We start from the raw sequence: 25,520 nt of genomic DNA on the forward strand, positions 1-25,520 counted from the left end.
CCACTGGTGTCAGCCCTTCATCTGTCTTAGATCACCGACATCACCTCTTGTAGACCTTCTTTCATAGACCAGAGATTTAACAGATACGCCTTTTTCAGTGCATCACTGCCATCCCCACATGATCAGTCCTAGACTACCGGTGTCACCTTTTCATCTATTGTAGACCAATGCTGTCAGTATCTCTTCTTTCAATGACCAGTGTTTCCACCAGTACACATCATCTAGTAAATGTGTGGCATCACTTTTTCTCTCCTAGATTTTTGGTGTCACCTTTCCATCCCAAACAATGCATATGTATCATTCATCTCTCAGTATATTAAACCCACTTTATTTCTGCTCAAGCACTAGTGTCACTTCTTCATCGCAACCAACACATAAGCATCATTTATTGATCTTTCCCTGTTAACCAGAGGCACCTTTTCATTTTTCGTAGACCACTGGTGTCACCTCTTCTTCTTTTGTAGATCATTGGTTTCAGCAATTTATCTCTGTGAATGCATCAGTTCCAACACTTCATCTCTTATAGACCCTTGGTGTCATCTCTTCATCCTACACAATGCATATGTATTGCCTATTCATTGTCAGTCTTTCAATCTCTTGTAGATCCTTGGAGTCACCTCTTCTTCCCACGCAATGCATGCATATCACCTATTCATCTTCTAGTACATTAAAGTCACTTCTCCCCATCTAAACCACATGTGTCTCATCTTCATCTCTTCTACGGCGCTGATGTCACCTCTTTATCTCAATAAATGTTTCATCGATTCATCTTTCTTTGTGCAGCAGAGGCACCACTTATGTTTTTTTTGAAGACCAATGGTTTCACCAGTGCACCAGTGCTCTCCCACCTCCACGTAATCGCTCCTAGACCATTGGTGTCACCTCTTCTTCCCATGCACATGTATGTACATGCTGCCTAGTTATCTTATCTAACTTCACTAGTCATCTCCAACCTCTCTACTCCCCGATAGACTACCATTTCCCTGTAGTAGTATACCACTGTAGTAGTTAAATAGCATCCACTCCTGATCTGTTCTAGTGCATTAGAGTTCTTTATGTCTCCCAGACTACAGATTTCATCTCTTCCCTTGCTTTTCATCCATTTTTTTTACCACCCTATGTCTCCTATTGCACAAGTGTAACATCTTAACCCCCCAAGCATCTTTTTCTATCTTTATTTTATTTTCCTAGTACACACCATTACTTTACTGGTATCGAGTCATCTCTCCCAGTGCACCCCTCTCTCCTCCTCCTCTTTCCTAGTGCACTACTATTCTCACCTCTGCCTCTTTCAATGTCACATAGACTTCCAAGGACAAATTTATGAATCCCGAAGACCATTTCAAAATTCCCTTTAACACCCCATATGGAAAATGCAAAGTATGAGTACATATAGAGATCTATGCATTTATATGTATATACAAATATGTATGCAGATTCCTGCTCTCTTATATAAGCTGGCGCTTTGCGCTCCCAATGAATTCCTCTGGGAGGACTGATTGGAGCTTTGAGGGAACATAAAATTGCATTTGCTGCATAAAGAGATTCAGGTATGAAATGAATTATTCATTGTGTAAAGCCTTAAAAATCACCATTAACTGCTCCCATTCCTATCCGGGGAGGAAATGCACCCAAGACGAGGGAGAGTAGACAGTCAAATATTGCCCTGGGGTGGATTCATGACCTTTCAAGGTTGACATGGCCTCATGTCTTCCAAAAGATTGCTTAGGCCCTCAGTATATTACATGGTAGACTTCGCTTTCTACATATATTATATGGACCCTGATATGATTGCTATACAATGCATCCATATACGAGAGATATACCGCCGGCCATCATATTACTATTACTATATGTCCATTTTTGTGGGCCTACTGTAAGTTAGTGTCTTTATGAAGCCTGTGGATACTGTATAGAGTTGGTTACTGATCATGAAGATGATCGCTTCTTATTGGCAGGTGTTCATCTTCTCCCAAAAACTTTTTTTTTCTTTCTTTTTCTTCTATTGCTAAGTATTGACCCTGGGGGTGAATGAAATCTGCACGTCCTCTCTTCCCACCGCGCGTCCTCTCCCTCCACGTTCCCCATTCCTCTTTACAGCAGAAGTGACCACTATATACTATATACCCTCAAGGCTGGATTTACTCCGCAGGAACCAGAAGTGAATTAAAGAAGCTAATGGAGAAATGCTACTATATTTAACATAACACTCCTGCAGCTGAGCCATATCCAGAGAATATACCTCTGCTTCCCTGCTGTATTAGGAAAGATAAGGAAAAATTACCTAGAAATATTCAATTAAAAAATATTAAAAAGTGATGACCCATCCCTTGTATGCTAGTACAGATAAGTAATAGAGATGCACCCCCTGCATGTATTAGGTTATGTGCACATGGTCTGTATTTTCAGCCACAAAAGAGGCATAAAAACAGCTAGAGTTCAGCTATTTTTCTGCCATTTGTTTAATTTTTTAAGCACCTGATTTAAAAAGTACCTTGTGCCTAAAGGGCATTTGTCATCTCTACGTCATGTTTGTTTAGAGCTTAAATTCTAGAGGTACTGCTGAGCTGCAGCATGCATGTCTCCTCCTTCCCCCACCCCTCCCAGCTCTGTATGATTGATGTACAGGGCTACTACTACTACTACTATCAGTCAAGGCAGGAAAGGTAAGGGAGGAAACATGCTGTGGCCCTGCCTCCTTGACACTTGAACTTAGACCACGCACACAGTTTAATTTAATTTTAATTCAATGTGGATTACCAGATATTTTTTCCATTCAGTTTAACACAATATTTCAAAAATAAGTCCGTTTTGTCAGACATTTTTTTAAAAATTCTTCTACTTACCTAATAAAGAATTTTCAATATAAACACACAAAATAACAGAGGGTACAACTGTCCAAACATAGGTCTATATATCAGTGTACTGTATAAGCATCTACAGCAGGTAAAATATAGGTTGGAGATCCAAAACTACAATTTCTATTATGATGGGTATTGTAGTTTTGCAACAGCTGGAGTGACAAAGGTTCCCCACCCCTGCTACAGGAGACATTTCTTTATATCCATTCCCTGCATTGCTCATTTACAATCAGCAGAATACGGTTGCTATGTATATACATGCACCATGTAATCCCATACAAAAAGCTAGATCGATTACGTTTTTACATGTTTTATAAGATTACATGTGTTATGTATATAAAGTAAATGGAACACATTTTTGCTTTTTTTTTTATTAACCATTCCTTATACTGGACTATTACTGCCTGTTTTTTTTATTATTTCGGATGAGTGGATATTTCTTTTCTTTATACCTTTATGATAATGCACTTGATTTTTTTTCCTTCTATACAACCAAACTGTCTCTGTGTTAGTTTCTATAGGTCTCTGCAGTCTGCACTCTCCGTCTCTCCCCATTCTCCCCTCCCCTTATCAATCAGGACCTGGATCCCCTCTCTACCTCCCCTACGCTCCCCCCCCGCCGGCGTACTCTTGAGCAACCAGGCCTGAAGCCTGGGGTGCCTGTGATTTCCAATCTGAGTCTGCCACCATCCAGTGATCTGTCACCATGGAGAACAGTTGTAATATCCAAATAATACTGTATAATGCTAGGTGTATGGGGGGAGGGCGGTGGGGGTGGTATGTGTCAGGATTTCTACGGTATTAAAGCACACTCCTCCCCCTCACCCCATCTCACCCTTCCTTCTCAAGGCTGCGAGTTCTCCTCTATGTATATCTCTTTCTTTACATCCGCCTTGTGTTCCTGACCTGCATTATTGTGTCCAGACGAGAACCTGTCTAGCAGGCCTCAACGCTCATTCACAGATATTACACTATAGGACTTTATAATGCAGGACTATATAGCAGATCATATAGTTCTAATAAATTAGAGCTGTTATGTAATAAAGCTTTACCACATTTAGTTAAAATAAACTATAAAAATAGATGATCTAAGCCAAGAATCTCCAAGTTTTTACTATGTAAAAAAAAAATTAAATAAAAATACCCCTAAGGCTATCATTATACACAGTGCTGCGCCTAGCCTTTTAGATGTGACGTGTACTTCTGGGGTGCAATGGGTCATCCAGATACCATCTTCTACATAAAACACACAGAACCTATATCATTTACCTAAGCCATGTTTCCATTGCTAGAGTTTATTAAAGGGATGCTACAGAGAGTTTATTTTCTATCAAATCTACCGGTGTTAGAAAAATAAACAGATTTGTAATTTACTTCAATTTAAAAATCTCCAGTCTTCCAGTACTTATCAGCTGTTTTATGCCCTGCAGGAAGTGGTGTATCCTTTCCAGTCTGACACCGTGCTCTCTGCTGCCACCTCTGTCCATGTGAGGAACTGTCCAGAGCAGGAGAGGTTTTCTGTGGGGACTTGCTACTGCTCTGGACAGTTCCTGTCACAAACAGAGGTGGTAGCAGAGAGCACTGGGTCAGACTGGAAAGGATACACCACTTCCTGCAGGAAAAATGATCACACAAAATCTTTTGGAGAAGTTTTACTGTACATGTGTTGTATTGCACTTGTTGTAATGTATTAGCAATGTGCTCTTCTGAAGGCTGGCTGGTGGCAGGTTGCGAGGCCATGGGATGCTACTAACAAGACCAAGTGTAGAAGACAGCTAGTGGGGAGGGCCTAAAGGTGATGCTAGGCCTGAAGGAAGTCTAGTGTTGGGTAGGAATCAGAATATAGTGATACTTATGCACAGTCCCAGTTTGGTGCAATTCAGGGAGGTTGCGGTAAGTCATACAAGGTTCTGGACCTGACTGCTGAGAATATGGCATCTCTATAGGTTGTTCACTAAGTGCCGTAAGGGAGTCAGTATTGGTATTGTGCTTTGCGGAAACTCAGAGGAGAGTGTAGGTAGGTCCTAGGAGGTGAACATACGTAGCCTTGACAATAAAACTCTCCATAATCATAAGACAGCTGTTGTCCAAATACTTATTCCACCAAGAGCTATCCCTCCCAATCCCTCCCATACACACTCAGCTCAACCAAGCATGCATGTGTTCTGAATAGAAATGCTGCCGCAGATACCTCCGACAACAGATGATCTAACCAAGAACAAAAGATTCAGCCTGATTGTTCCCCATACACATTACATTGTCAGCTGATTCCATTGAAATCAGCGGGTTCGTAGAATATAGTCGGCAACCTGTCATCCAAGGCTGACAATGTATACCGAAGCTTAATCCCAAAGGACCCATAGAGTTAAATGGACTGACGTATTCAGCTAATGACTACGTTAGGTTGAATGTATACGTTTTGCAGGATTTAACAGTGCGGTCGTCTACGTATATATTTGGAAAATGAACCAAACATAGTCGTTAAAGGAAAACTCCATCGGGGACCAATTAATTCAAAACGACCAGGTAGGAGGTTGGTGAAGAAACCAAAACCAGAACCAAAACTTCCTGCAAATTCACTTAACACTAATGGTATTATTTGGAAATGGGAATGCCCCTTTAAAGGGAAATATTATGAGGGGAGAAAATAATCCAGCATACGGTTACCGTTGACAAGGAAGCTTCAAATACACCAAAACAACCAATGATATGTGTTCTCCAAAACCTCAGAAGGTTCATTTATCACGAATATCCAGCACATCCAAAACACAATGAACAGGCATCAACAGCAATATAAAACAAAATAATTGTATAATGCCTTGTAACTACTACATGCAGTCTGCTCTGAATCTTATTAAACTAAGGCCACCCACCAAAGAGAAAGTGTCCCATTAATGCTAGGCGCAACGTCTTTCTGTCCTTGGATCCCATCCTATTACTATGTCTATTACTTAGATCGGTGTGCTGCATAGTCCAATGGCTCTTATCCCCCCACTACACAGCTTGATCTTCTTCTCATTAGTCAATAAGTTCCAAGTGTCTATGGCCAGATCATCCATTTATCACCCATGCGTCTCCATGGTAACAGACAACAAACACACCCTCTGTAGTCTGATCTTGCTTCCTGTATTATTTTGTCTCAAGCTGATAACTCGGCTATGTACAGTTGTTGTAGAAGGTATAAATTCAAGTGTTCCATCCATCAAACTGCTCACTGGTTATATTGCTGTATATTTTTGCTCCATCCTACCATTGTCTACCTAAAGCTGGCCATACATCATACAGAAACAAACCACTTAATATGTATGGGTGACATCTCACCAACAACATCGAGTCAGGGCAGAACCTAAGTAATGGTGGGAACAGAGGTAAGGAAGAATGACTACATCAACACAATTTTTTGGCATTCGTACCTTTTGGGATTTGTTCACACTAGCATTATTTAACATTTTTGACAACTGTAAACCAAACGACACTACCAGCAGTTTGTCTTGTAGACATGAATCAGATCTGTTAACGTATGTTTGGCACTGAGACATACTGCCGGTGTTAATGTATTCTTCTTGATGTGTGAAAGTATCACGTTTCCAGCCAAGTTGGAGTGCACAGAGAAGATTTGGATAGATCTGGACCATTTTATGACCAATTCGTTGATATAAGTTTGGACATATAATCGTCGGGCACCGACCGTGCATCGCTGCGTGTAATAGCGGTGCGTGGCCGGTGGCTGATGATATGCAAAGTGCATACATTACCTATCCATGATCCAGGGCTTCTCGTGCGCTTTGCTTCTCCCCGAGTCCCGCACGCTGCAGCTTTAGAGCGGCCTGACTTAGCTGACAGGCCGCTCAGCCAATCACTGGTTGCGCGGCCTGTCAACTAAGACAGGCCGCTCTGAAGCTGCAGCTGAAGCGGACCGCAAGAGGAGCCCTGGACCATGGATAGGTAATGTATGCAGTTTAAGCAAGGGCTGCAAGGACATTGGTAACGATGCCCATTTAGCCCTTGTTAAACGATTATCGGGCTGTGTAATAGGCCCAGTAATCGAGCGCCATCTAGCAGATCGACGCTCGTTTTCAGTTATTATCGGGCCCCCATTAGCCCATGTAATAGTACCCTTACTCCGTGTGCATATACCCCATTAGAGAGGGGCAAAGTCAAGCTATTACATTTATATACAATGGTACCCTGTAAACTGAACTACATGTTTAAGGTAGGCCCACATGTTTTATAAAGGGGTAAAATAATTCTCAGGAAGCCAAAAACATTCCAGTACAAGAGGAGCCCTTCTCCTGTACCTCCTTACCATTTAACAAGGGGTGATCCATCACATTTGGTGATGGTGTAGACCCTGTACCATTCCCCAACACTATAATGTGGTGCGGTTCTTATGAACCAAGGATCAACACTGATGGAAAGTAATCTAAGCTAAAATGTCAAATTCAAGAAGCAAGTTTAACACTATCACAATTACTTGATAATTATTTTGAAGCTATTTTCTAGGAACGCGCAGGTACTTTAAGAGCCCCAGGCCCACCAAGAATACTCTTAGCAAAGAATGATCTTTGCAACAATCTGAACAATGTTTCCACCAATCTTCAGGTAGTATGAAACCTTCTGCAGCCAATTTAATGTTTTTTAATGGTCTGACTATAAGGACCTTTACAGATATAGATAGAGAACTTCCCAGGAAGAAAACATCAGATAACTACTCAATGGTGTTGAGCAAGCACTCAAATGCTGAAGTGGTCGTTACTTACTTCAGTTACGAACCCCATGCAGATCAAAGGTGAACTCAAGCATTTAACGTGACTCCTGCTCAGCAAAGCGGAGTTTGCCAGCTTAACTTATTACATTATTTTGTTCTAATTTTTGTATATTTCATACCTTGAAGGGATGTTTAAATGAAATATACAAAAACTAGAATGAAAAACGTAATAGGTTTCTTCAAGACACATTAGAATTCTGGCGGTATGCAGGCCAGAGTTCTAATGTGTCTTGCAGAAACCTATTACATTTTTCATTCGAATATTTGTATACTTCATTTAAACTTCCCTTCAAGGGATGAAATATACAAAAATTAAAACTAGAGATGAGCGAACCTCAAGCATGATCGAGTCCATCCAAACCCGAACTTTCGGCATTTGATTAGCGGTGGCTGCTGAAGTTGGATAAAGCCCTAAGGCTATGTGGAAAACATGGATATAGTCATTGGCTGTATTCATGTTTTCCAGACAACCTTAGAGCTTTATCCAAGTTCAGCAGCCACCGCTAATCAAATGCCGAACGTTCGGGTTCGGATGGACTCGAACCCGAACCGGGTTCACTCATCTCTAAATAGAACATAAAAATGTAATAGGTTAACCAGGCAACCTCCGTTCTGCTAAGCAGGGGGCACCTGGTTAAGGGGTAATACAATGGGGTTCATAACTCGAGTCGAGCACTCAAGCACTGAAAATGCTCAACTCCAGTAATGAGCACTCGAACAATTAAGTGCTCGCTCAACACTAATCATGATGGATCCCACTGACTTGTGATGATCCCACTGATCCCATCTGAACCATTTTACAGTAAAATGATTTGGCCGGAGGTGGAAAAACGTACAAGGTTAGTCTTTGGCCAACCATGGGTCTACAGACCCGAACTGACATCCTTTCAGGCCAGGCCTCTAGACCCTTGGTCGGCCTGAGATATTGGATGCGTGGTTGGATCTGGACTTGCATCTGTCATTCAGATGCAAACACCTGTCTATGTTACGCTAATGTAAAAGTGGACTTAGCGTGGATGACGACCTCTGACTATTACACCCCATTGACCATAAATGAAGTAAACTGGCAACTATTACAGAAGGCCAGCTGTAAATTAACATAATAAATCACCAATAAATATGATTTCTACAGCAAAATTATATGGTTGCTATTACCACCCCCATAGGGGCTGTCACCCAATTTTCCAAGAGCCTTAAATGGTAAATTTGCACTTGTGCAATGATTTATTCCCTGCTTTGCCATCCAAAAGCCTGAGTGAGCACTGTCCTGTCATGGTCACTACAATAGTCACCCAGTGCTCACAGAAATAGATTCAATTATGAAATTGGAGGATCACCCAGGACTTACACTATATGGTATACTGGGCCTTTTTTAATAGTATGACTTGACTTTAAATTCTGCATATAATATTCTGGCTATAAAAAGCAGGAATTGGGGTCTGGTCTCTAAGGGGCTGCCGTCTCTGCATTTCTAATAGAAAAAAGCTAAGAATATATCTAAGTAGTATAATAAATAGATGATTTCCATACGCCCATGAAGTATTTATATGATTGCAGCCTCATCTACTCTTACATTTTATTTCCCCGAACCCCCCCACCCACTGGCACACGTACTTACTCCCCTTTCTTTATGCTCCCCCACCCACATATTCCCCCAGACAGCCAACCTGCAGAACAGACAGAAGACTCTGGCGTATCGCTGTGTGGGTGTGAGGGGGGCAGGGCGCTGACACATTAATACTTGCACACCCTGCTGCATCAAATCCCAATATATATGTATATATTCAGCAGTACAAGTGCATTAACATTTCAAAGGCCCTGGCATCAGGGAGAGAAGCCGCAGATTGACACCTAACCAAAAATACAATTATTTGCAGCGGAGATAAATGTGGGGACAGGTGTATAATAAGGGGCTGCTGAGAAGTGCACCTCTAAGGAACACTGTAAGACAATAAGAGAAATTCAAGGAGAGGTCACAGAGAGAAGAGGTTATAAATTATAGGGAGGAGAGCGAAGAATAATATTACAGTAGTCGTAGACTTCTATGGATTTTGCGGATTAAGAGGTGAGACATAAGAAGGACGATGAGGGTTATATATAATAATAGGAAGAGTTAATGCTGGAGTCATAAAGGAATAAGAGCAATTAGAGGGAAGGGGAGACATAAGGAATAAGACGGGTTACTGTTATCTAGTCATAGAGACCGGTTAGACAAATTAAAAGGAAAGATGTCGAAAGGGGCTTATAAAGAATGAAAGGTGCACGTTATTATAGGGAGGTGGATCAAAGGGGGAAGCCAAGTGAGGAGCAAGAAGCCGCCACCGAGAAATATATGCAACCAGGGGTGAAATAACGGAAAAACACAGAAGGAAATTTTCATTTCAAATTTAAAAATTTACATGAATGTATAGCGAAATTTTGAATTCAGTTAAAAAAAAAAAGATAGCAGTTAAAGCGAATGTACGATCAGGTACATAGCTTTAAGATTTTTACATCAATAGACTGGCGCCGGAGCGGGGATACTGGTGCCACGGTAACTGGTAAGAACAGATACTACGCTAGATCTTAGCCAAAAGGCCGAGAAGCGATCGTCCATCCTTTTTTTGAACTGGGGCCCGTTTCCCGTGCATGGCTCCAGTCTATTCCCAGGAATGGCCTGAAGCACTGGAGGTGGGCCCGTCCCCAGTGTGTCAAAACCCCCTCCCCTTTGTGACTTAGCTCTATTGTTTTTAATGGAGCCACGTCACAGAGAGGAGATTGTCACATTGAGGGCGGGCGGGCCTGCCTCCACTGCTTCAGGCCAGGCTGGTGCCCCGCACTGGCGCCAGTCTATTCATGTAAAAAAATTAAAATAATGTACCTGATGGTACTTTCGCTTTAAGCTCAGCACTACTTCAACTGTACATCCCAAAATGATGCATGGATGGCAGTGCTATTTACACATGACCTTATTGGAGGACCAGCTCAATGTTTTTCGATCATGGAGAGGGCTCTGCATGAGCTACTACCAGAGTTGAAACGCGTTGTAACACTTAGGCTGGGTTTACACTGCGTTTTTGCAATTCGTTTTTTTTTTTTTTTTTTTTTTTAAACGGATGAAAAAAACAGATGAATTTGTGTGCATCCATTTCCATTGACTTCCATTGTAAAAAAAAAGGACCAAAACGGATCCGTTTTTTTTGACAGCCACAAAAACGTAGCTGACACTATTTTTGAGTCCGTTAAAAAAAACGGATCCGTTTTGATCCGTTTTTTTTTACAATGGAAGTCAATGGAAAAATGGATCAAAACGGATGCACACAAATGCATCCTTTTTTTATCAGTTTTTCATCCGTTTTTTGCAAAAAACGGATGAAAAAAACGGATTGCAAAAACGCAGTGTGAACCTAGCCTTATTCAATGAAGTCATGTGTAAATCAATCAATCTGGTATCCATGCATTATTTTGGGATACAGGAGAAGCATAGAGGTTTACTGCCATCTTCATTTCTTGGATTTATGTCTATAAGTGCACCCTAGGGAGCAACAGGGATGCAGGCAAATTGGCTTGTGGCTTGACATTCCTCCGATTTGGTCTATTGACCTCAGAATTGTAGACAGAGTTGTGCCTAGCACTAGTGCATCCTAGCAAAGCCAGAATACACCTATTTGTTTGTCCTATGGCTCATTGGTGATTTAGATACTATATAGCCAGAGAGTGAACCTATTTCTTCTTCCCTCTTCCTCCAAATTGGGTTCTGTTATCAACTTATATGAAATTCTGAATGGTTTGAAATCTTCTCCCCATCGGTAACCTGTGGCCCATGCTCAGGGCCGTATTACCAGCTGCTGCCCTTTACACTAAACCTGCAGACGCCCCATCTTCACTCACCAATAAGTGTCATGACTTTCTAGTTTTAGAACATCATATTGATATCTGATGAGTCTTAGGCCACGTTCCCACATTTACTGTCCGTCACCACATGCAGCAGATGCCAGACCCTCATGCAGTAACCAATAGGCAGATGGCCAAATAATCCTGTGACTGGTTAACACCGCTATACTGGACCTGAACAATACCACTATACTGTGACTGGATAACACTGCCACATCAGACTTGACCAATAACACCATACTGTGACTGGATAGAACCGCCACACCAGACCTGACCAATGCCACCATACTGTGACTGGTTAACACCACCATTCCAGACCTGACCAATACCACCATACTGTGACTGGTTAACACTGCTATACTGAACCTGACCAATATACCCATACTGTGACTGGATAACATCGCTATACCAGACCTAAACAACACTGTCATACTGTGACCAAATAACACCGCCATACTAGACCTGACCAATACCACCATACTGTGACTGTATAAAACCGCTACACCAGACCTGACCAATACCACCATACTGTGACTGGATAACAGCACCACACCAGACCTGACCAATACCACCATACTATCACTGTATAACACCGCCATACCAGACCTGACCAATACCACCATACTGTGACTGTATAACACCGCTACACCAGACCTGACCAATACCACCATACTGTGACTGGATAACAGCACCACACCAGACCTGACCAATACCACCATACTATCACTGTATAACACCGCCATACCAGACCTGACCAATACCACCATACTGTGACTGTATAACACCGCTACACCAGACCTGACCAATACCACCATACTGTGACTGGATAACAGCACCTCACCAGACCTGACCAATACCACCATACTGTCATTGTATAACACCTCCATACCAGACCTGACCAATACCACCATACTGTGACTGTATAACACCTCCATACCAGACCTGACCAATACCACCAAACTGTGACTGGACAACTGCCCCACACCAGACCTGACCAATACCACCTTACTGTCACTGTATAACACCACCATACCAGACCTGACCATTACCACCATACTGTGACTGGATAACACCACCATAACAGACCTGACCAATACCACCATACTGTGAATGGATAATACTGCCGTACAACCCCCCCCCCCTTTGGAAAAAAACACCAGATTTACTGCAAGTCTGAATGGGAGGTGGGTGGGAGGCTGCCCCCCTGAAAGGTGCTGCCCTAGGCACCGGACCACGGATGCCTAGTGGTAAATACGTCCCTGCTTATGCTGTATCCAGTAGATTGGAAGGAGAAATAATGATGAGTCCCTGTATAGTTAGTCACTACGAAATGGGTCACATCTGTATAAAGGGTCATTTTAATGACCATATTTTTATCGACAAATATGGCACAATATTTACGAGACAAGCAAGAAAATGAATGCATAAGAATTAGATACAAATCCTATATATATATCTGGCCTACAATACTTTGATCTGGTGCAGGCTTCTTGAAAGGTTTTTGGTGTGGATCCCACTGTAAGTCCAGGGAGATGCCTTCGCTACACTCAATTGTTGGTTAATTTCTAGTTGTTTATTCTCTAAGGGTATGTTCACACTGAGGAATAGGCAAGGAACTGAGGAGGAAAGTTTTCCACTTGTAATCTCCTCTTCTTCAGCGCTGATGGAATAGGCGTGGAATTTGAGCGGAAAGCAGAAATTCAAAGTCCCAATGACTTCTATGGGATTTCACTAACGGAAACCACTCAAAGACTTGACAAGTCAAGTGGATTCGCGGCAGAACATTCCGTGTGTAAATTCCAGAAAACCCATTGAACACAATGGGACCTTGCTTTGTAAATATTTTACAGGCGGAATTTAAAGTGGAATACACGTAAAATTAAGCGTGGATTCCGCTTCAAATTCCTCACCTATTGCTCAGTGTGAACATACCCACACAAGGATGGACTGTTAAACCACATAGACTGCTGGGTGCTATGTACTTTATAAGACGTCAGTCAATGCCAATGGCTTAAGTGAGTGCAAATACTATTTTACCAGCAGGATGTGAATAATAAGTGGCGCCCTTTCTTGGCGGACAAACCATACTTGGTGGCTGTGTTAAGGTTCAGCCAACAATTTTGTCTGCCGTCCTCGCTCCATACATAAACATTAGGCCGAACTTTCCTGTGTTCTCTATGAGGAAGGAAAAAGTAATCTGCCATTAGACTGCTTTGGCACTGCTTATCCCTTCAAGAACAAAGGGGTCAGGAAGTGAAAATCCATTACGCCCAACCCCTATCTCCAGCAACAACATCTGTCGTTGGAGAGTTGGGGGGCCTCCTTACACCTTATACTGTCAGCCAAACCTACCACCAGCTCAGTCGGCTAACAAATGTATGGACAGGTTGGCTGAACCAGGATCTGAAGTATATAGTCACCTTTAATGTTTGTGTCCATTATATTGCTGTGACAAGATAATACATTTATTCTTCAGCACTCATTGGATATTTTGGACAGTAGACATAAGCCACAGGACTGAATACAGGATCATATATGCCCACAGACACCATTACTTATATTACGGTTATGGCGCTGTGTCATACTTGCAAAGAGAGAGGGTTAAAACTTCTATTACCGACAGTATGAGAGAACACAGATGTAATACTATATAATCTGTGCATGACGGTGGCAGATTGTACGGGGTCTGGAGAGATTAGGACCTTGCATTATTTAGGACAAACCCTCGTCGTGTATGTTTGTTACTGAGCGGAGCCCACAGTCTGCCTCCAACATTACTTTTACTGACCTGGGGTCTGGTGTATTGAAGATATAGGGGGAGGAATCATGTCCTATACTTTTAAAGATGGGGGTTGGGATGGGCTTTTGGGGGGCTCGGGGTCAATATAATTTTCCCCAAACCTATATTTTTTTAGCGTGTTCTTTTTTTTTAAAGCGAATGTACCACCAGCTCCTGACCCCCTGCTAGATCCCCCTATACTCACCTAATCGCGCCTGGTCCCGCTTCCTGATCCAGTCAGGTCACGGAGATATCAGCTCCCGAAGCCCGGGGCGCGCGCACACAGCAGAGTCCGACGCTCATAGAGAATGAATGGGGAGTCCGATGCTCCGTCATTCTCTATGGGCATCGGACTCTCCTGTGAGCGCGCACGCCGGGCTTCAGGAGCTGATATCTCCGTGACCCGACCGGCTCAGGAAGCGGGTCCAGGCGCGATTAGGTGAGTATAGGGGGATCTAACGGGGGGTCGGGAGCCTGTCACCCCGGCACGGGGGGTGACAGGTATCCTTTAATAGTTTTACATCCCTACATTCCCTTTAAAATGTAGGCTGTATATATGTATTAGTACTGGCCTTTGTGCATTGTACATTGGGATTTATTTTCTCTATTTTTGGATGTAGTATATATATTTTTAGTAAGCACATCAATAGAGAATTGTTATTTTTTAGATCCATTTGATGGAGCCATCCACTGTGTTGTCTGTCATTGTAAAATGTTCCTTAGCCAAATCCAGGACTATACAGAAATAAAGGAACAGAGTAGAAGAGATCATATTATGTAGTGTAGGGAGTTCTAATTCTCTACCATACAGTGTGGGGGTAAATCAGATCTTACATTATACAGTGTGGAGATCAGATCATGTCTTAAGTGAATTTCAGATCCTGAACTATACAGAGCTGAGGAAGTTAGGTCTTGAACTATACAATGTGGAAGAGATCAGATCCCAGATTAGGGTAGTTTCGCGCGAAGCGAATCACAGCGGATTTAACAATGCAAGTTCCGCAGCTAAATCTGCTGCAATTCACAGCACTGTCATTTTGAATAGGTTTACATTACCTGTCCACGATCAGTCCTGCTCCTGTGGCTCCCAGCATCCTTACATCCCACTCAGCCAATCAGTGCACTGTCCCGCCGCAGTGGGACGTTAGGGAGCCGGGAGCCACAGAAGCAAGGTGGAACCTTGAACGGGTAAAATACTCACCAGGTTGCCGCGGGTTAAGGGAGAAGGAGCTTTACACACTTGCAGCGGAAAGAGAGTATGTAAACCTACTCAAACTGACAGTGCCGGGAATTGCAGCAGATTTCACTGCGGAACTCACAGCATGAAATTTGTTGCAATTTGCTATGTGTGAAACTACCCCTATATTGTATAGAAAGAACCTGATCTTGTATTAGGGCCCTTGCACACTACGGAAAACGCATGAATAACTTGCAGCGGTTTCCGTGGTTTGCCCCCCTGCTCTCCTGCTTGAAGTTCCGCTGGTCCCATAGGCTCCATTCTATGGTCAGGATTCCGACGTCTGCCCAAAGAATTGACAAGTCAATTCTTTGTGCGGAAGGCTGAATCCACCCAAATATAAAATGGAGTCTATGGGATGGTGGAGAGTTAAAGGGGTTATCCAGTGCTTCAAAAACATGGCCACTTTCTTTCAGAGACAACACGACTCTTGTCTCCAGTTCAGGTGCGGTTTGCAATTAAGCTCCATTCACTTTAATAGTACTGAGCAGCAAAACCCCGCCTAAGCTTTAGAGAAGAGGTGCTGTCTCTAGAAGAAAGTGGCCATGTTTTTGTAGCGCTGGATAACCCCTTTAAGCAGCAGCGTGCAAGGAATCCACAGGAAGTTATCTGTATGATTTCTGTATACAAGGGCCCTTAAACAGCATGAAAGAGATCAAATCCTGTACTGTACAGTGTATGTGTGTAGAGGTAAGGAGATCAGATCCTGTATTGTACAGTGTGTGTGTGTATGGGGAGGGGGGGGTCAGATCCTGTATTGTACAGTGTGGGGAGATCAGATCCTGTATTGTACAGTGTGAGGGAGATCAGATCCTGTATTGTACAGTGTGGGGGAGATCAGATCCTGTATTGTACGGGGGGAGATCAGATCCTGTATTGTACATTGTGGGGGAGATCAGATCCTGTATTGTACAGTGTGAGGGAGATCAGATCCTGTATTGTACAGTGTGGAGATCAGATCCTGTATTGTACAGTGTGGGGGAGATCAGATCCTGTATTGTACAGTGTGGGGGAGATCAGATCCTGTATTGTACAGTGTGGAGGGAGATCAGATCCTGTATTGTACAGTGTGGGGGAGATCAGATCCTGTATTGTACAGTATGTGGGGGGGATCAGATCCTGTATTGTACAGTGTGGAGGAGATCAGATCCTGTATTGTACAGTGTGTGTGTGGGGGGGGGGGGGGGGGGGGGGGATCAGATCCTGTATTGTACAGTGTGGGGGAGATCAGATCCTGTATTGTACAGTGGGGGGGGGAATCAGATCCTGTATTGTACAGTGTGGGGGAAGATCAGATCCTGTATTGTACAGTGTGGGGGGGGGGGATCAGATCCTGTATTGTACAGTGTGGGGAGGAGATCAGATCCTGTATTGTACAGTGTGGGGGAGATCAGATCCTGTATTGTACAGTGTGGGGGAAGATCAGATCCTGTATTGTACAGTGTGGGGGGGGGATCAGATCCTGTATTGTACAGTGTGGAGGAGATCAGATCCTGTATTGTACAGTGTGGGGGGGGGATCAGATCCTGTATTGTACAGTGTAGGGGAGATCAGATCCTGTATTGTACAGTGTGGTGGAGATCAGATCCTGTATTGTACAGTGTGGGGGAGATCAGATCCTGCATTGTACAGTATGGGGGGGGGAGATCAGATCTTGTATTGTACAGTGTGGGAGGAGATCAGATCCTATATTGTACAGTGTGGGGGAGATCAGATCCTATATTGTACAGTGTGGGGGAGATCAGATCCTGTATTGTACAGTGTGTGGGAGATCAGATCCTTTGTTGTACAGTGTGGGAGGAGATCAGATCCTGTATTGTACAGTGTGGGGGGAGATCAGATCCTATATTGTACAGTGTGGGGGAGATCAGATCCTATATTGTACAGTGTGGGGGAGATCAGATCCTGTATTGTACAGTGTGGGGGAGGTCCGATCCTGTATTGTACAGTGTGGAGATCAGATCCTGTATTGTACAGTGTGGAGATCAGATCCTGTATTGTACAGTGTGGTGGAGATCAGATCCTGTATTGTACAGTGTGGAGATCAGATCCTGTATTGTACAGTGTGGGGGGGAGATCAGATCCTGTATTGTACAGTGTGGGGGAGATCAGATCCTCTATTGTACAGTGTGAGGGGAGAGATCAGATCCTGTATTGTACAGTGTGGAGATCAGATCCTGTATTGTACAGTGTGCAGGGGGATCAGATCCTGTATTGTACAGTGTGGTGGAGATCAGATCCTGTATTGTACAGTGTGGAGATCAGATCCTGTATTGTACAGTGTGGAGATCAGATCCTGTATTGTACAGTGTGGTGGAGATCAGATTCTGTATTGTACAGTGTGGGGGAGATCAGATTCTGTATTGTACAGTGTGGGGGGAGATCAGATCCTGTATTGTACAGTGTGGAGATCAGATCCTGTATTGTACAGTGTGGAGATCAGATCCTATATTGTACAGTGTGGGGGAGATCAGATCCTGTATTGTACAGTGTGGAGATCAGATCCTGTATTGTACAGTGTGGAGATCAGATCCTGTATTGTACAGTGTGGTGGAGATCAGATCCTGTATTGTACAGTGTAGAGATCAGATCTTGTATTGTACAGTGTGAGGGGGAGATCAGATCCTGTATTGTACAGTGTAGGGGAGATCAGATCCTGTATTGTATAGTGTGGAGGAGATCAGATCCTGTATTGTACAGTGTGGGGGAGATCAGATCCTGTATTGTACAGTGTGGAGGAGATCATATCCTGTATTGTACAGTGTGGAGGAGATCAGATCCTGTATTGTGCAGTGTGGAGGAGATCAGATCCTGTATTGTACAGTGTGGGGGAGATCAGATCCTGTATTGTACAGTGTGGAGATCAGATCCTGTATTGTACAGTGTGGAGATCAGATCCTGTATTGTACAGTGTGGGGGAGATCAGATCCTGTATTGTACAGTGTGGGGGAGATCAGATCCTGTATTGTACAGTGTGGTGGAGATCAGATCCTGTATTGTACAGTGTGGAGATCAGATCCTGTATTTTACAGTGTGGGGGAGATCAGATCCTGTATTGTACAGTGTGGTGGAGATCAGATCCTGTATTGTACAATGTGGGGGAGATCAGATTCTGTATTGTACAGTGTGGAGATCAGATCCTGTATTGTACAGTGTGGGGGAGATCAGATCCTGTATTGTACAGTGTGGAGGAGATCATATCCTGTATTGTACAGTGTGGGGGGGATCAGATCCTGTATTGTACAGTGTGGAGGAGATCATATCCTGTATTGTACAGTGTGGGGGGAGATCAGATCCTGTATTGTACAGTGTGGGGGGAGATCAGATCCTGTATTGTACAGTGTGGGGGAGATCAGATCCTGTATTGTACAGTGTGGAGGAGATCAGATCCTGTATTGTACAGTGTGCGGGAGATCAGATCCTGTATTGTACAGTGTGGGGGGAGATCAGATCCTGTATTGTACAGTGTAGGGGAGATCAGATCCTGTATTGTACAGTGTGGGGGGGATCAGATCCTGTATTGTACAGTGTAGGGGAGATCAGATCCTGTATTGTACAGTGTGGGGGGGATCAGATCCTGTATTGTACAGTGTAGGGGAGATCAGATCCTGTATTGTACAGTGTGTGTGTGTGGGGGGGGGGGATCAGATCCTGTATTGTACAATGTGGGGGAGATCAGATGCTGTATTGTACAGTGTGTGTGTGTGTGGGGGGGGGGGGATCAGATCCTGTATTGTACAGTGTGGAGGAGATCAGATCCTGTATTGTACAGTGTGCGGGAGATCAGATCCTGTATTGTACAGTGTGGAGGGAGATCAGATCCTGTATTGTACAGTGTGGGGGAAGATCAGATCCTGTATTGTACAGTGTGGGGGAAGATCAGATCCTGTATTGAACAATGTGGGGGAAGATCAGATCCTGTATTGTACAGTGTGGGGGAGATCAGATCCTATATTGTACAGTGTGGGGGAGATCAGATCTTGTATTGTACAGTGTGGGGGAGATCAGATCCTGTATTGAACAATGTGGGGGGAGATCAGATCCTGTATTGTACAGTGTGGAGATCTGATGCTGTAATATACAGTATAGTACAAATTACTCAGACCTTAAAAACTATGTACGGTATACTTCATCATTAATGTTATATCATGTATGTTAATATCGTTCTTAGTATTATGCAACCATGACATTTCCCTAAAACAACGAGGACAGGGATAGGGTAATTCCGGTAATACCTATACAGTTAACAGAACTTGTATATATGATGTCACCTTTTTCCTTTTTTACTGCTTGCAATAGAAATAATGGTACAACGCACCAGCTGGGGTGGGATCCAACCAGAAAACGTACTTGTCACCCATCCTATCTTTCTGACCTCCTGCTGATCTAAGGGTCCCCAAGAACAAGGGACTTCCCATCTGGTGTAGGGGACACCCAAACCTGGTGGTCCTCTAGCTCTTTTAGGTAGGGTCCTACTAGGACTACTTCCTCGACTGAGAGGGGGTTCCTAATATTCTACCTTATTGATCTCATACTTCTGCCTCCCTTTACAGGATAGGATTGCTTTGTATATATACCTTTCTAAATAAATATAGCTTTTGGCCATACTTTATTATGTTATGTTACTATATTATGCAAAACCATATCCTATAGTTTTTTGGAAACCATCAGCAAGCAGGCTACTGATCGATCATTTTTATTCTAATTATGGCTCATTTTCCTTAATATCCCATGTCATTTATATTAATAACATTTGAAGTAGTTCACCACTTGAATATCTAACACATGGGTAATAGGGTGTTAACCGGCGGGTCTTCAGAAGGTGTTAAAGCGTTATAAGCAATTATTATTCAGATTACAAGCGCAAGTTCAACCATGTAAATGAGCAGACGATGAAAAAAAATAGTGTTTGTTGCTGACTAAATTGATTGTTTATAAAGGAAGCTTAAAGGAGTATTCTAGAGTAATAAATTATAGTACCCCTTTAATGGAGGTTGACACAGAACACATCAGATCTGTGAACAGCAGCTTGTTGACAGAGTCAGGGCAGCAACAGGAGCTTTTTGTTTTCTCATAAAAATGATAAGAAAAAAAAGACCCAAATTTTTTATAAAAGGTATGGAAGATTTTATAAATGTCGCCTACATGTACAATAATGGCGAATATACTAGTAATCCCTATACGCCAGTAACCTACGGACTAATAGAAATAGTTGAAGCCATTAAAATTTCTATATAGCAATTACTATGAACCATCAATCTGGAATCTCCTATATACACGCCAGCCCATGCACGTATATGGAAAGCCAATGACTACGTGAAGGCAGAACTACTCCTGCAGTCGCAGACAGGTCACAGACAGCTTAGGTATCTATTAGATATATGGATCGCAATGTTGCATAAAAAAAAAGGGGAGATTGCAGCACGGAAAAATGCAGAGCAACATCTCAATGGAGTTAAATTACACCCTATTGATTGCGACCGCAATAGCAATTTTGCTGCAAATCGAGACAATTTTAGTTCTTTGACTTTTTTTGCCTTGTCATATTCCTTCAGAAAAAAATAAAATAAAATGATTACGCTATACAGAACTGTACGGAATAGAACCCAAGTAAGACGAGTTCAGTACAATAAGGAGGCATAAGTGTCGGCTATGGGGAAGGTAGGCAATTTATATAGTGGATGGTTATAGAGCGGCACAGACTCTGCAGGGGAGGGGGGGGGGGCACCGGTCCTGGTTATAGCATCCGTGCCTATAGAAGACAGGGGAAATGTCACAGGGATGAATGAGTCCGGAGCCCGGCTGAGTGAGCAGCGTGCAGCCCAGCAGTGAAGGGGTGCAGAGCGGACAGTCACATGGGGCGCAGTCTCTCCAGATGTGCACTGGGGAATTAAGGGCACTATGTGTTTTTAATGCACTGGAGGGAGGACTGCTTTCTGTGTATATAGTCTATACATAGGGGGCTGACATCTGCACACAGACTGCTGTGCAATCCAGATGCCAGAGCCTCCAAACATGTGACCTTTCTATACAAACCCCTGATGTATACTCAGTGCAGACAAGGCAGAGAGAACTGCTGACTAATGGCAGCCAGGTGTCTATGTTACATGTATGTAGAGCATAGACTCCATATGCACTTGTCTCCTGCACAGACAGACATGGATGACATGCACATACATGATGCACTGCACACATCACATACATGCATCACATACACAGCCATGCACTATGCACCTACACATCTATACATTGCCTATATATTACCTATACTGTCTACATGATGCTAGCTTGCTGTGCACCTACAAATATGAGCCATGCATGCATGCCTGCACTCACACACATGCAGGACATGGGCTCCAGCCATGCCACACACAATTTACTCACGATTTGAGGGGGTTGTGCAGGGCTGTGTTCATGGTGCTGCTGGGTATTAAGCAGGAACACTGCAGCCCCTCTAATATCACAATACTGTACAATTTCATTCATTCTGCACACAGCAGCCAATCACAAGCCAAGCTGAGGGAAGCCGGCCGCGGGGCGCGTCGGGATTTGTAGTTCAGAGCGCATGTGCGGCGGATGGTCGGCAGCGGGGAAGAGACTACGTGTCCCAGGGTGCAGCGCGAAAGACAGGTCTGGGAGGCTGAGCAGCGCGCTGATTGGCGGAGAGGGTTAGGGTACTGTAAAGAGGGGGAGGTGGGTGACAAAGAGAGGGGAAAGACAGGAAGGAGGGGGGCACGGGAAGGGGTACAAGGAGGGAGAGGAGTCCAGAATGGAGGGGGTAGGAGGAAGGGGAGTGATTAGAGAAGGCAGGAGGTGTGCTGGGGAGACAGACTGAGGGAGGGGGACGTCTGGGCACACAGGTAGCGAATGAGACAGCCATGGTATGTGAGGGAATGAGACAGACAGGTGGGAAAGGAATGAGACATACATACAGATGACTGGGGAGAGGACACAGGACTGCAGCAAACACCTTATAGTATACAGCAGGGGTAGGGAGCCTCGGCCCTCCAGCTGCTGCAAAACTACAACTCCCATCATGCTTTAGCTTTGGCTGTCCAGGCATGATGGGAGTTGTAGTTTTGCAGCAGCTGGAGGGCCAAGGTTCCCTATGTCTAATATACAGCATTCACCCGGCCGAGACCCAGAAACCTGGCACCCTGATTAGTGAAATATTACGACTGTCAATAATATTTCATATACACACATATATATATATATATATATATATATATATATATATATATATATATATATGTGTGTGTATATATATATATATCCTAGTCAATTGGTGATTCACGTCTGTGTCCGGCTAACACCATAAGGTCGTCCTATCCTGTCACAGGAAAACCTGGTCCCTAAAGAAGAAATTTCCTAGATATGGACCACCATGGCTTTTACGAAACAGATGATGTACATGTGACCCGATTCTATGAATGGGCAGAGTACGTTTATTTCTAGAAACAGCGCCACCATTGTCCATGGCCATGTGCAGTATTGCAACTCAGCCCTGTTCACGTTAACAGTATTGCCATAGGCTGTATCCATGTTTTCCAGGACTTCCCCGGGCTGCATCCATCTCGAATGATCGGACTCGGAGCAGGCTGGAGTTGTGCTCATCTCTAAGGGTCCATTTACACAGAAAGATTATCTGACAGATTATCTGCCAAAGATTTGAAGCCAAAGCCAGGAATGGATTTGAAAAGAGGAAACATCTCAGTCTTTCCTTTATGACCTGGTCTCTTTATAGTCTGTTTCTGGCTTTGGCTTCAAATCTTTGACAGATAATCTGTCAGATAATCTTTCTGTGTATAAGTAATAAAACTGAAGGCCTCGGAGATTCTTTTGTTACAATATGAGACAATACGAGTATAATGGGATGCCCCAAGTTTGGAGCCGACTCCAGGCAAATACAATGGATCAAAAATGGAGGGCATTTCAAAAGGAAAGACTGCGACTTCTCTTTTCACATCCATTCCTGGCTTTGTCTCCAGTATTTGAAAAATTGCTTAACTAACAATTCCGTATTTTTTTTTATTTCATTAGGATTTGCTCCATTGGTAAGCAGGAGAGAGCCGGTATCTGACCACTGCCAGTCCTACCCTGTAAGGCCATGTAAACTTCCTATAGGAACTCTCTGCTTCTTATTCCTGTCCTTAAAGGGATCCATCACATTGAAAAAGACAGTCCCATCTTCACATCTCAGGTTATAGAGCAGGAGGAGCTGAGCAGATTAATATATAGGTTTGTAGGAAAATATTTAGGAGAATAAGTAATTTGTTGATCTAATCACTAATTAGGACCGCCCACTGGACTCCTAAGCCCCAAATGAGCAGAGGTTTACATGAATAAATCACTAGTTGTACTGAATCTTTCCTTACATATATATATCAATGTGCTCAGCTCCTCCTGGTCTATAAGATGGCGCTGGAAGACTGGACTGTATTTTCAGTGTGACAGGTTCCCTTTAAGATGGCCTAGATCAAAACATAATAATGAGAGTATAGTGCAGTTCCATTTGCCAACTGGTCAAGTTGGGATTAGTTTGGCCTGAAGCCAGATGTACGAGCCCCCAAGACATTCGTGTGCTGCACATGGAACCGTTTTAGTCTGGGTGTATGCTACGCAGGTGTCCACATGTCAGGCTTGTGGTCTCTAAACTTGAATAGAATTCCAGATATCCTGTTGACTGATCTGCGTTGTGGTTTAGGTATATACTTTCTCTCAATATGAATATATATATATATATATATATATATATATATATATATATTGCACTGCAAGTGCAGTTTTCTTCAACCTGTTGCAAAACTACAACTCCCATCATGCACAGACAGCTGAAATTTTTGAATATGACAGCGATTTACCCTATATAGACACATTATTGCTGGTCTGTATATACATTCCATAAAGGTCTCAGCACCTTAAGAGTTAATGGCAGAATGTGCTACTCTGTGATTTGATCCTCTTACTGGATAAAACTGACCCACATGGAATTACTAGACAATATTAGGGCCACGGCGACATCTAGTGGCCACAAGTGAGAACTATTTGTAAATATCATGGGTCACTTTTCATGATTCACCGTACAGGTTTAGGCTTCGTTCCAATCTGCATTCAGGCAATTCAACTCACAGAATGGATCCCATTGACTTAAATAGGGTCTGTCAGGTTCCCATCTGGAGTCCATTTACTTTGTGCAGACAAAAAAATACAGCTTGCAGTGGGTTTTTTTTTTTTGTCTGCTGAGGTTGTACTAAATAATTCCTGCAATGGCACTTAGTGAACATAGATGTGAACTTATTTTTTTTAAATCCTATATAAATGCTGTTTTAACAACCGTCCCATAAATCATTGTTACAAGCAGACATAAAAACGTAATGAATCTTGGCAGAGAAAAAAAAGGGGAATTCAGAGAGACAGTAGGAGCTTACTGTGTATATTAGCTGTCACTCAGTGCTGGATTCACAGATATGACTGATCAGTACTGCTCCTCGATGTCCTCCATGCTGCTGCTGCTGCTGCTGCTTCTGATGGTGACTTTTATAGAGACATAGGAGAGCAGGATCTCCTGTTCTGTGTATGCACATTATATATTAGACATCATAGGAGCCTAGTCTCCACATGTTATATCAGGAACAACTGAAAATTAGAGATAGAGCCTTCAGAGCAGAAAAATACTGTATACCAGAGACAGCACCATTCTTTTTTAACAATTCAGCGGTAGTTTGCAATTAGGCTCCATTCACTTAAATGGATCTGAATTGCAAAACCCAAACTGGAGACAAGAGTGGTGCCGTCTCTGGAGGAAAGTGGCCATGTTTTGTTGCACTAGAGAACCCCTTTAACAGACTTTGCTTTCCTATACTGTGGTATACTAAAGTATACCATACAGTATTCATTTTTTAACATAGAGATGTGCACAACTACTGCCCCCGCCCCCCAACACACACACACACAAATTGATTTCAATCATTCATCAGAAATGACTAGTCTGGATTTATT

General features: G+C 43.1%; 1 protein-coding gene and 1 non-coding gene across 4 annotated transcripts in view; both read right to left on the reverse strand.

Annotated features, from left to right (window-relative positions):
- DPF1 (double PHD fingers 1) overlaps positions 1-22,000 on the reverse strand; it is a 72,414-nt gene extending 50,414 nt beyond the window's left edge. For 2 of the 3 annotated variants that reach the window (XM_069943517.1, XM_069943516.1), the window contains exon 1: positions 21,903-21,993. In XM_069943517.1, coding sequence (XP_069799618.1) covers positions 21,903-21,934 — 32 coding nt within the window. In that variant the 5' untranslated portion in view covers positions 21,935-21,993. Of the gene's footprint in view, positions 1-21,902 lie in introns of all 3 variants that reach the window. The other variant, XM_069943518.1, reaches the window with a different exon arrangement.
- LOC138766696 (U2 spliceosomal RNA) lies at positions 10,032-10,218 on the reverse strand. Its single transcript, XR_011358740.1, has one exon. It is a non-coding gene; the product is annotated as a U2 spliceosomal RNA (small nuclear RNA).
- Positions 22,001-25,520: the final 3,520 nt, after the last annotated feature.

Source organism: Dendropsophus ebraccatus, chromosome 10 (genome assembly GCF_027789765.1).
Source record: "Dendropsophus ebraccatus isolate aDenEbr1 chromosome 10, aDenEbr1.pat, whole genome shotgun sequence".
Classification (NCBI taxonomy): domain Eukaryota; kingdom Metazoa; phylum Chordata; class Amphibia; order Anura; family Hylidae; genus Dendropsophus; species Dendropsophus ebraccatus.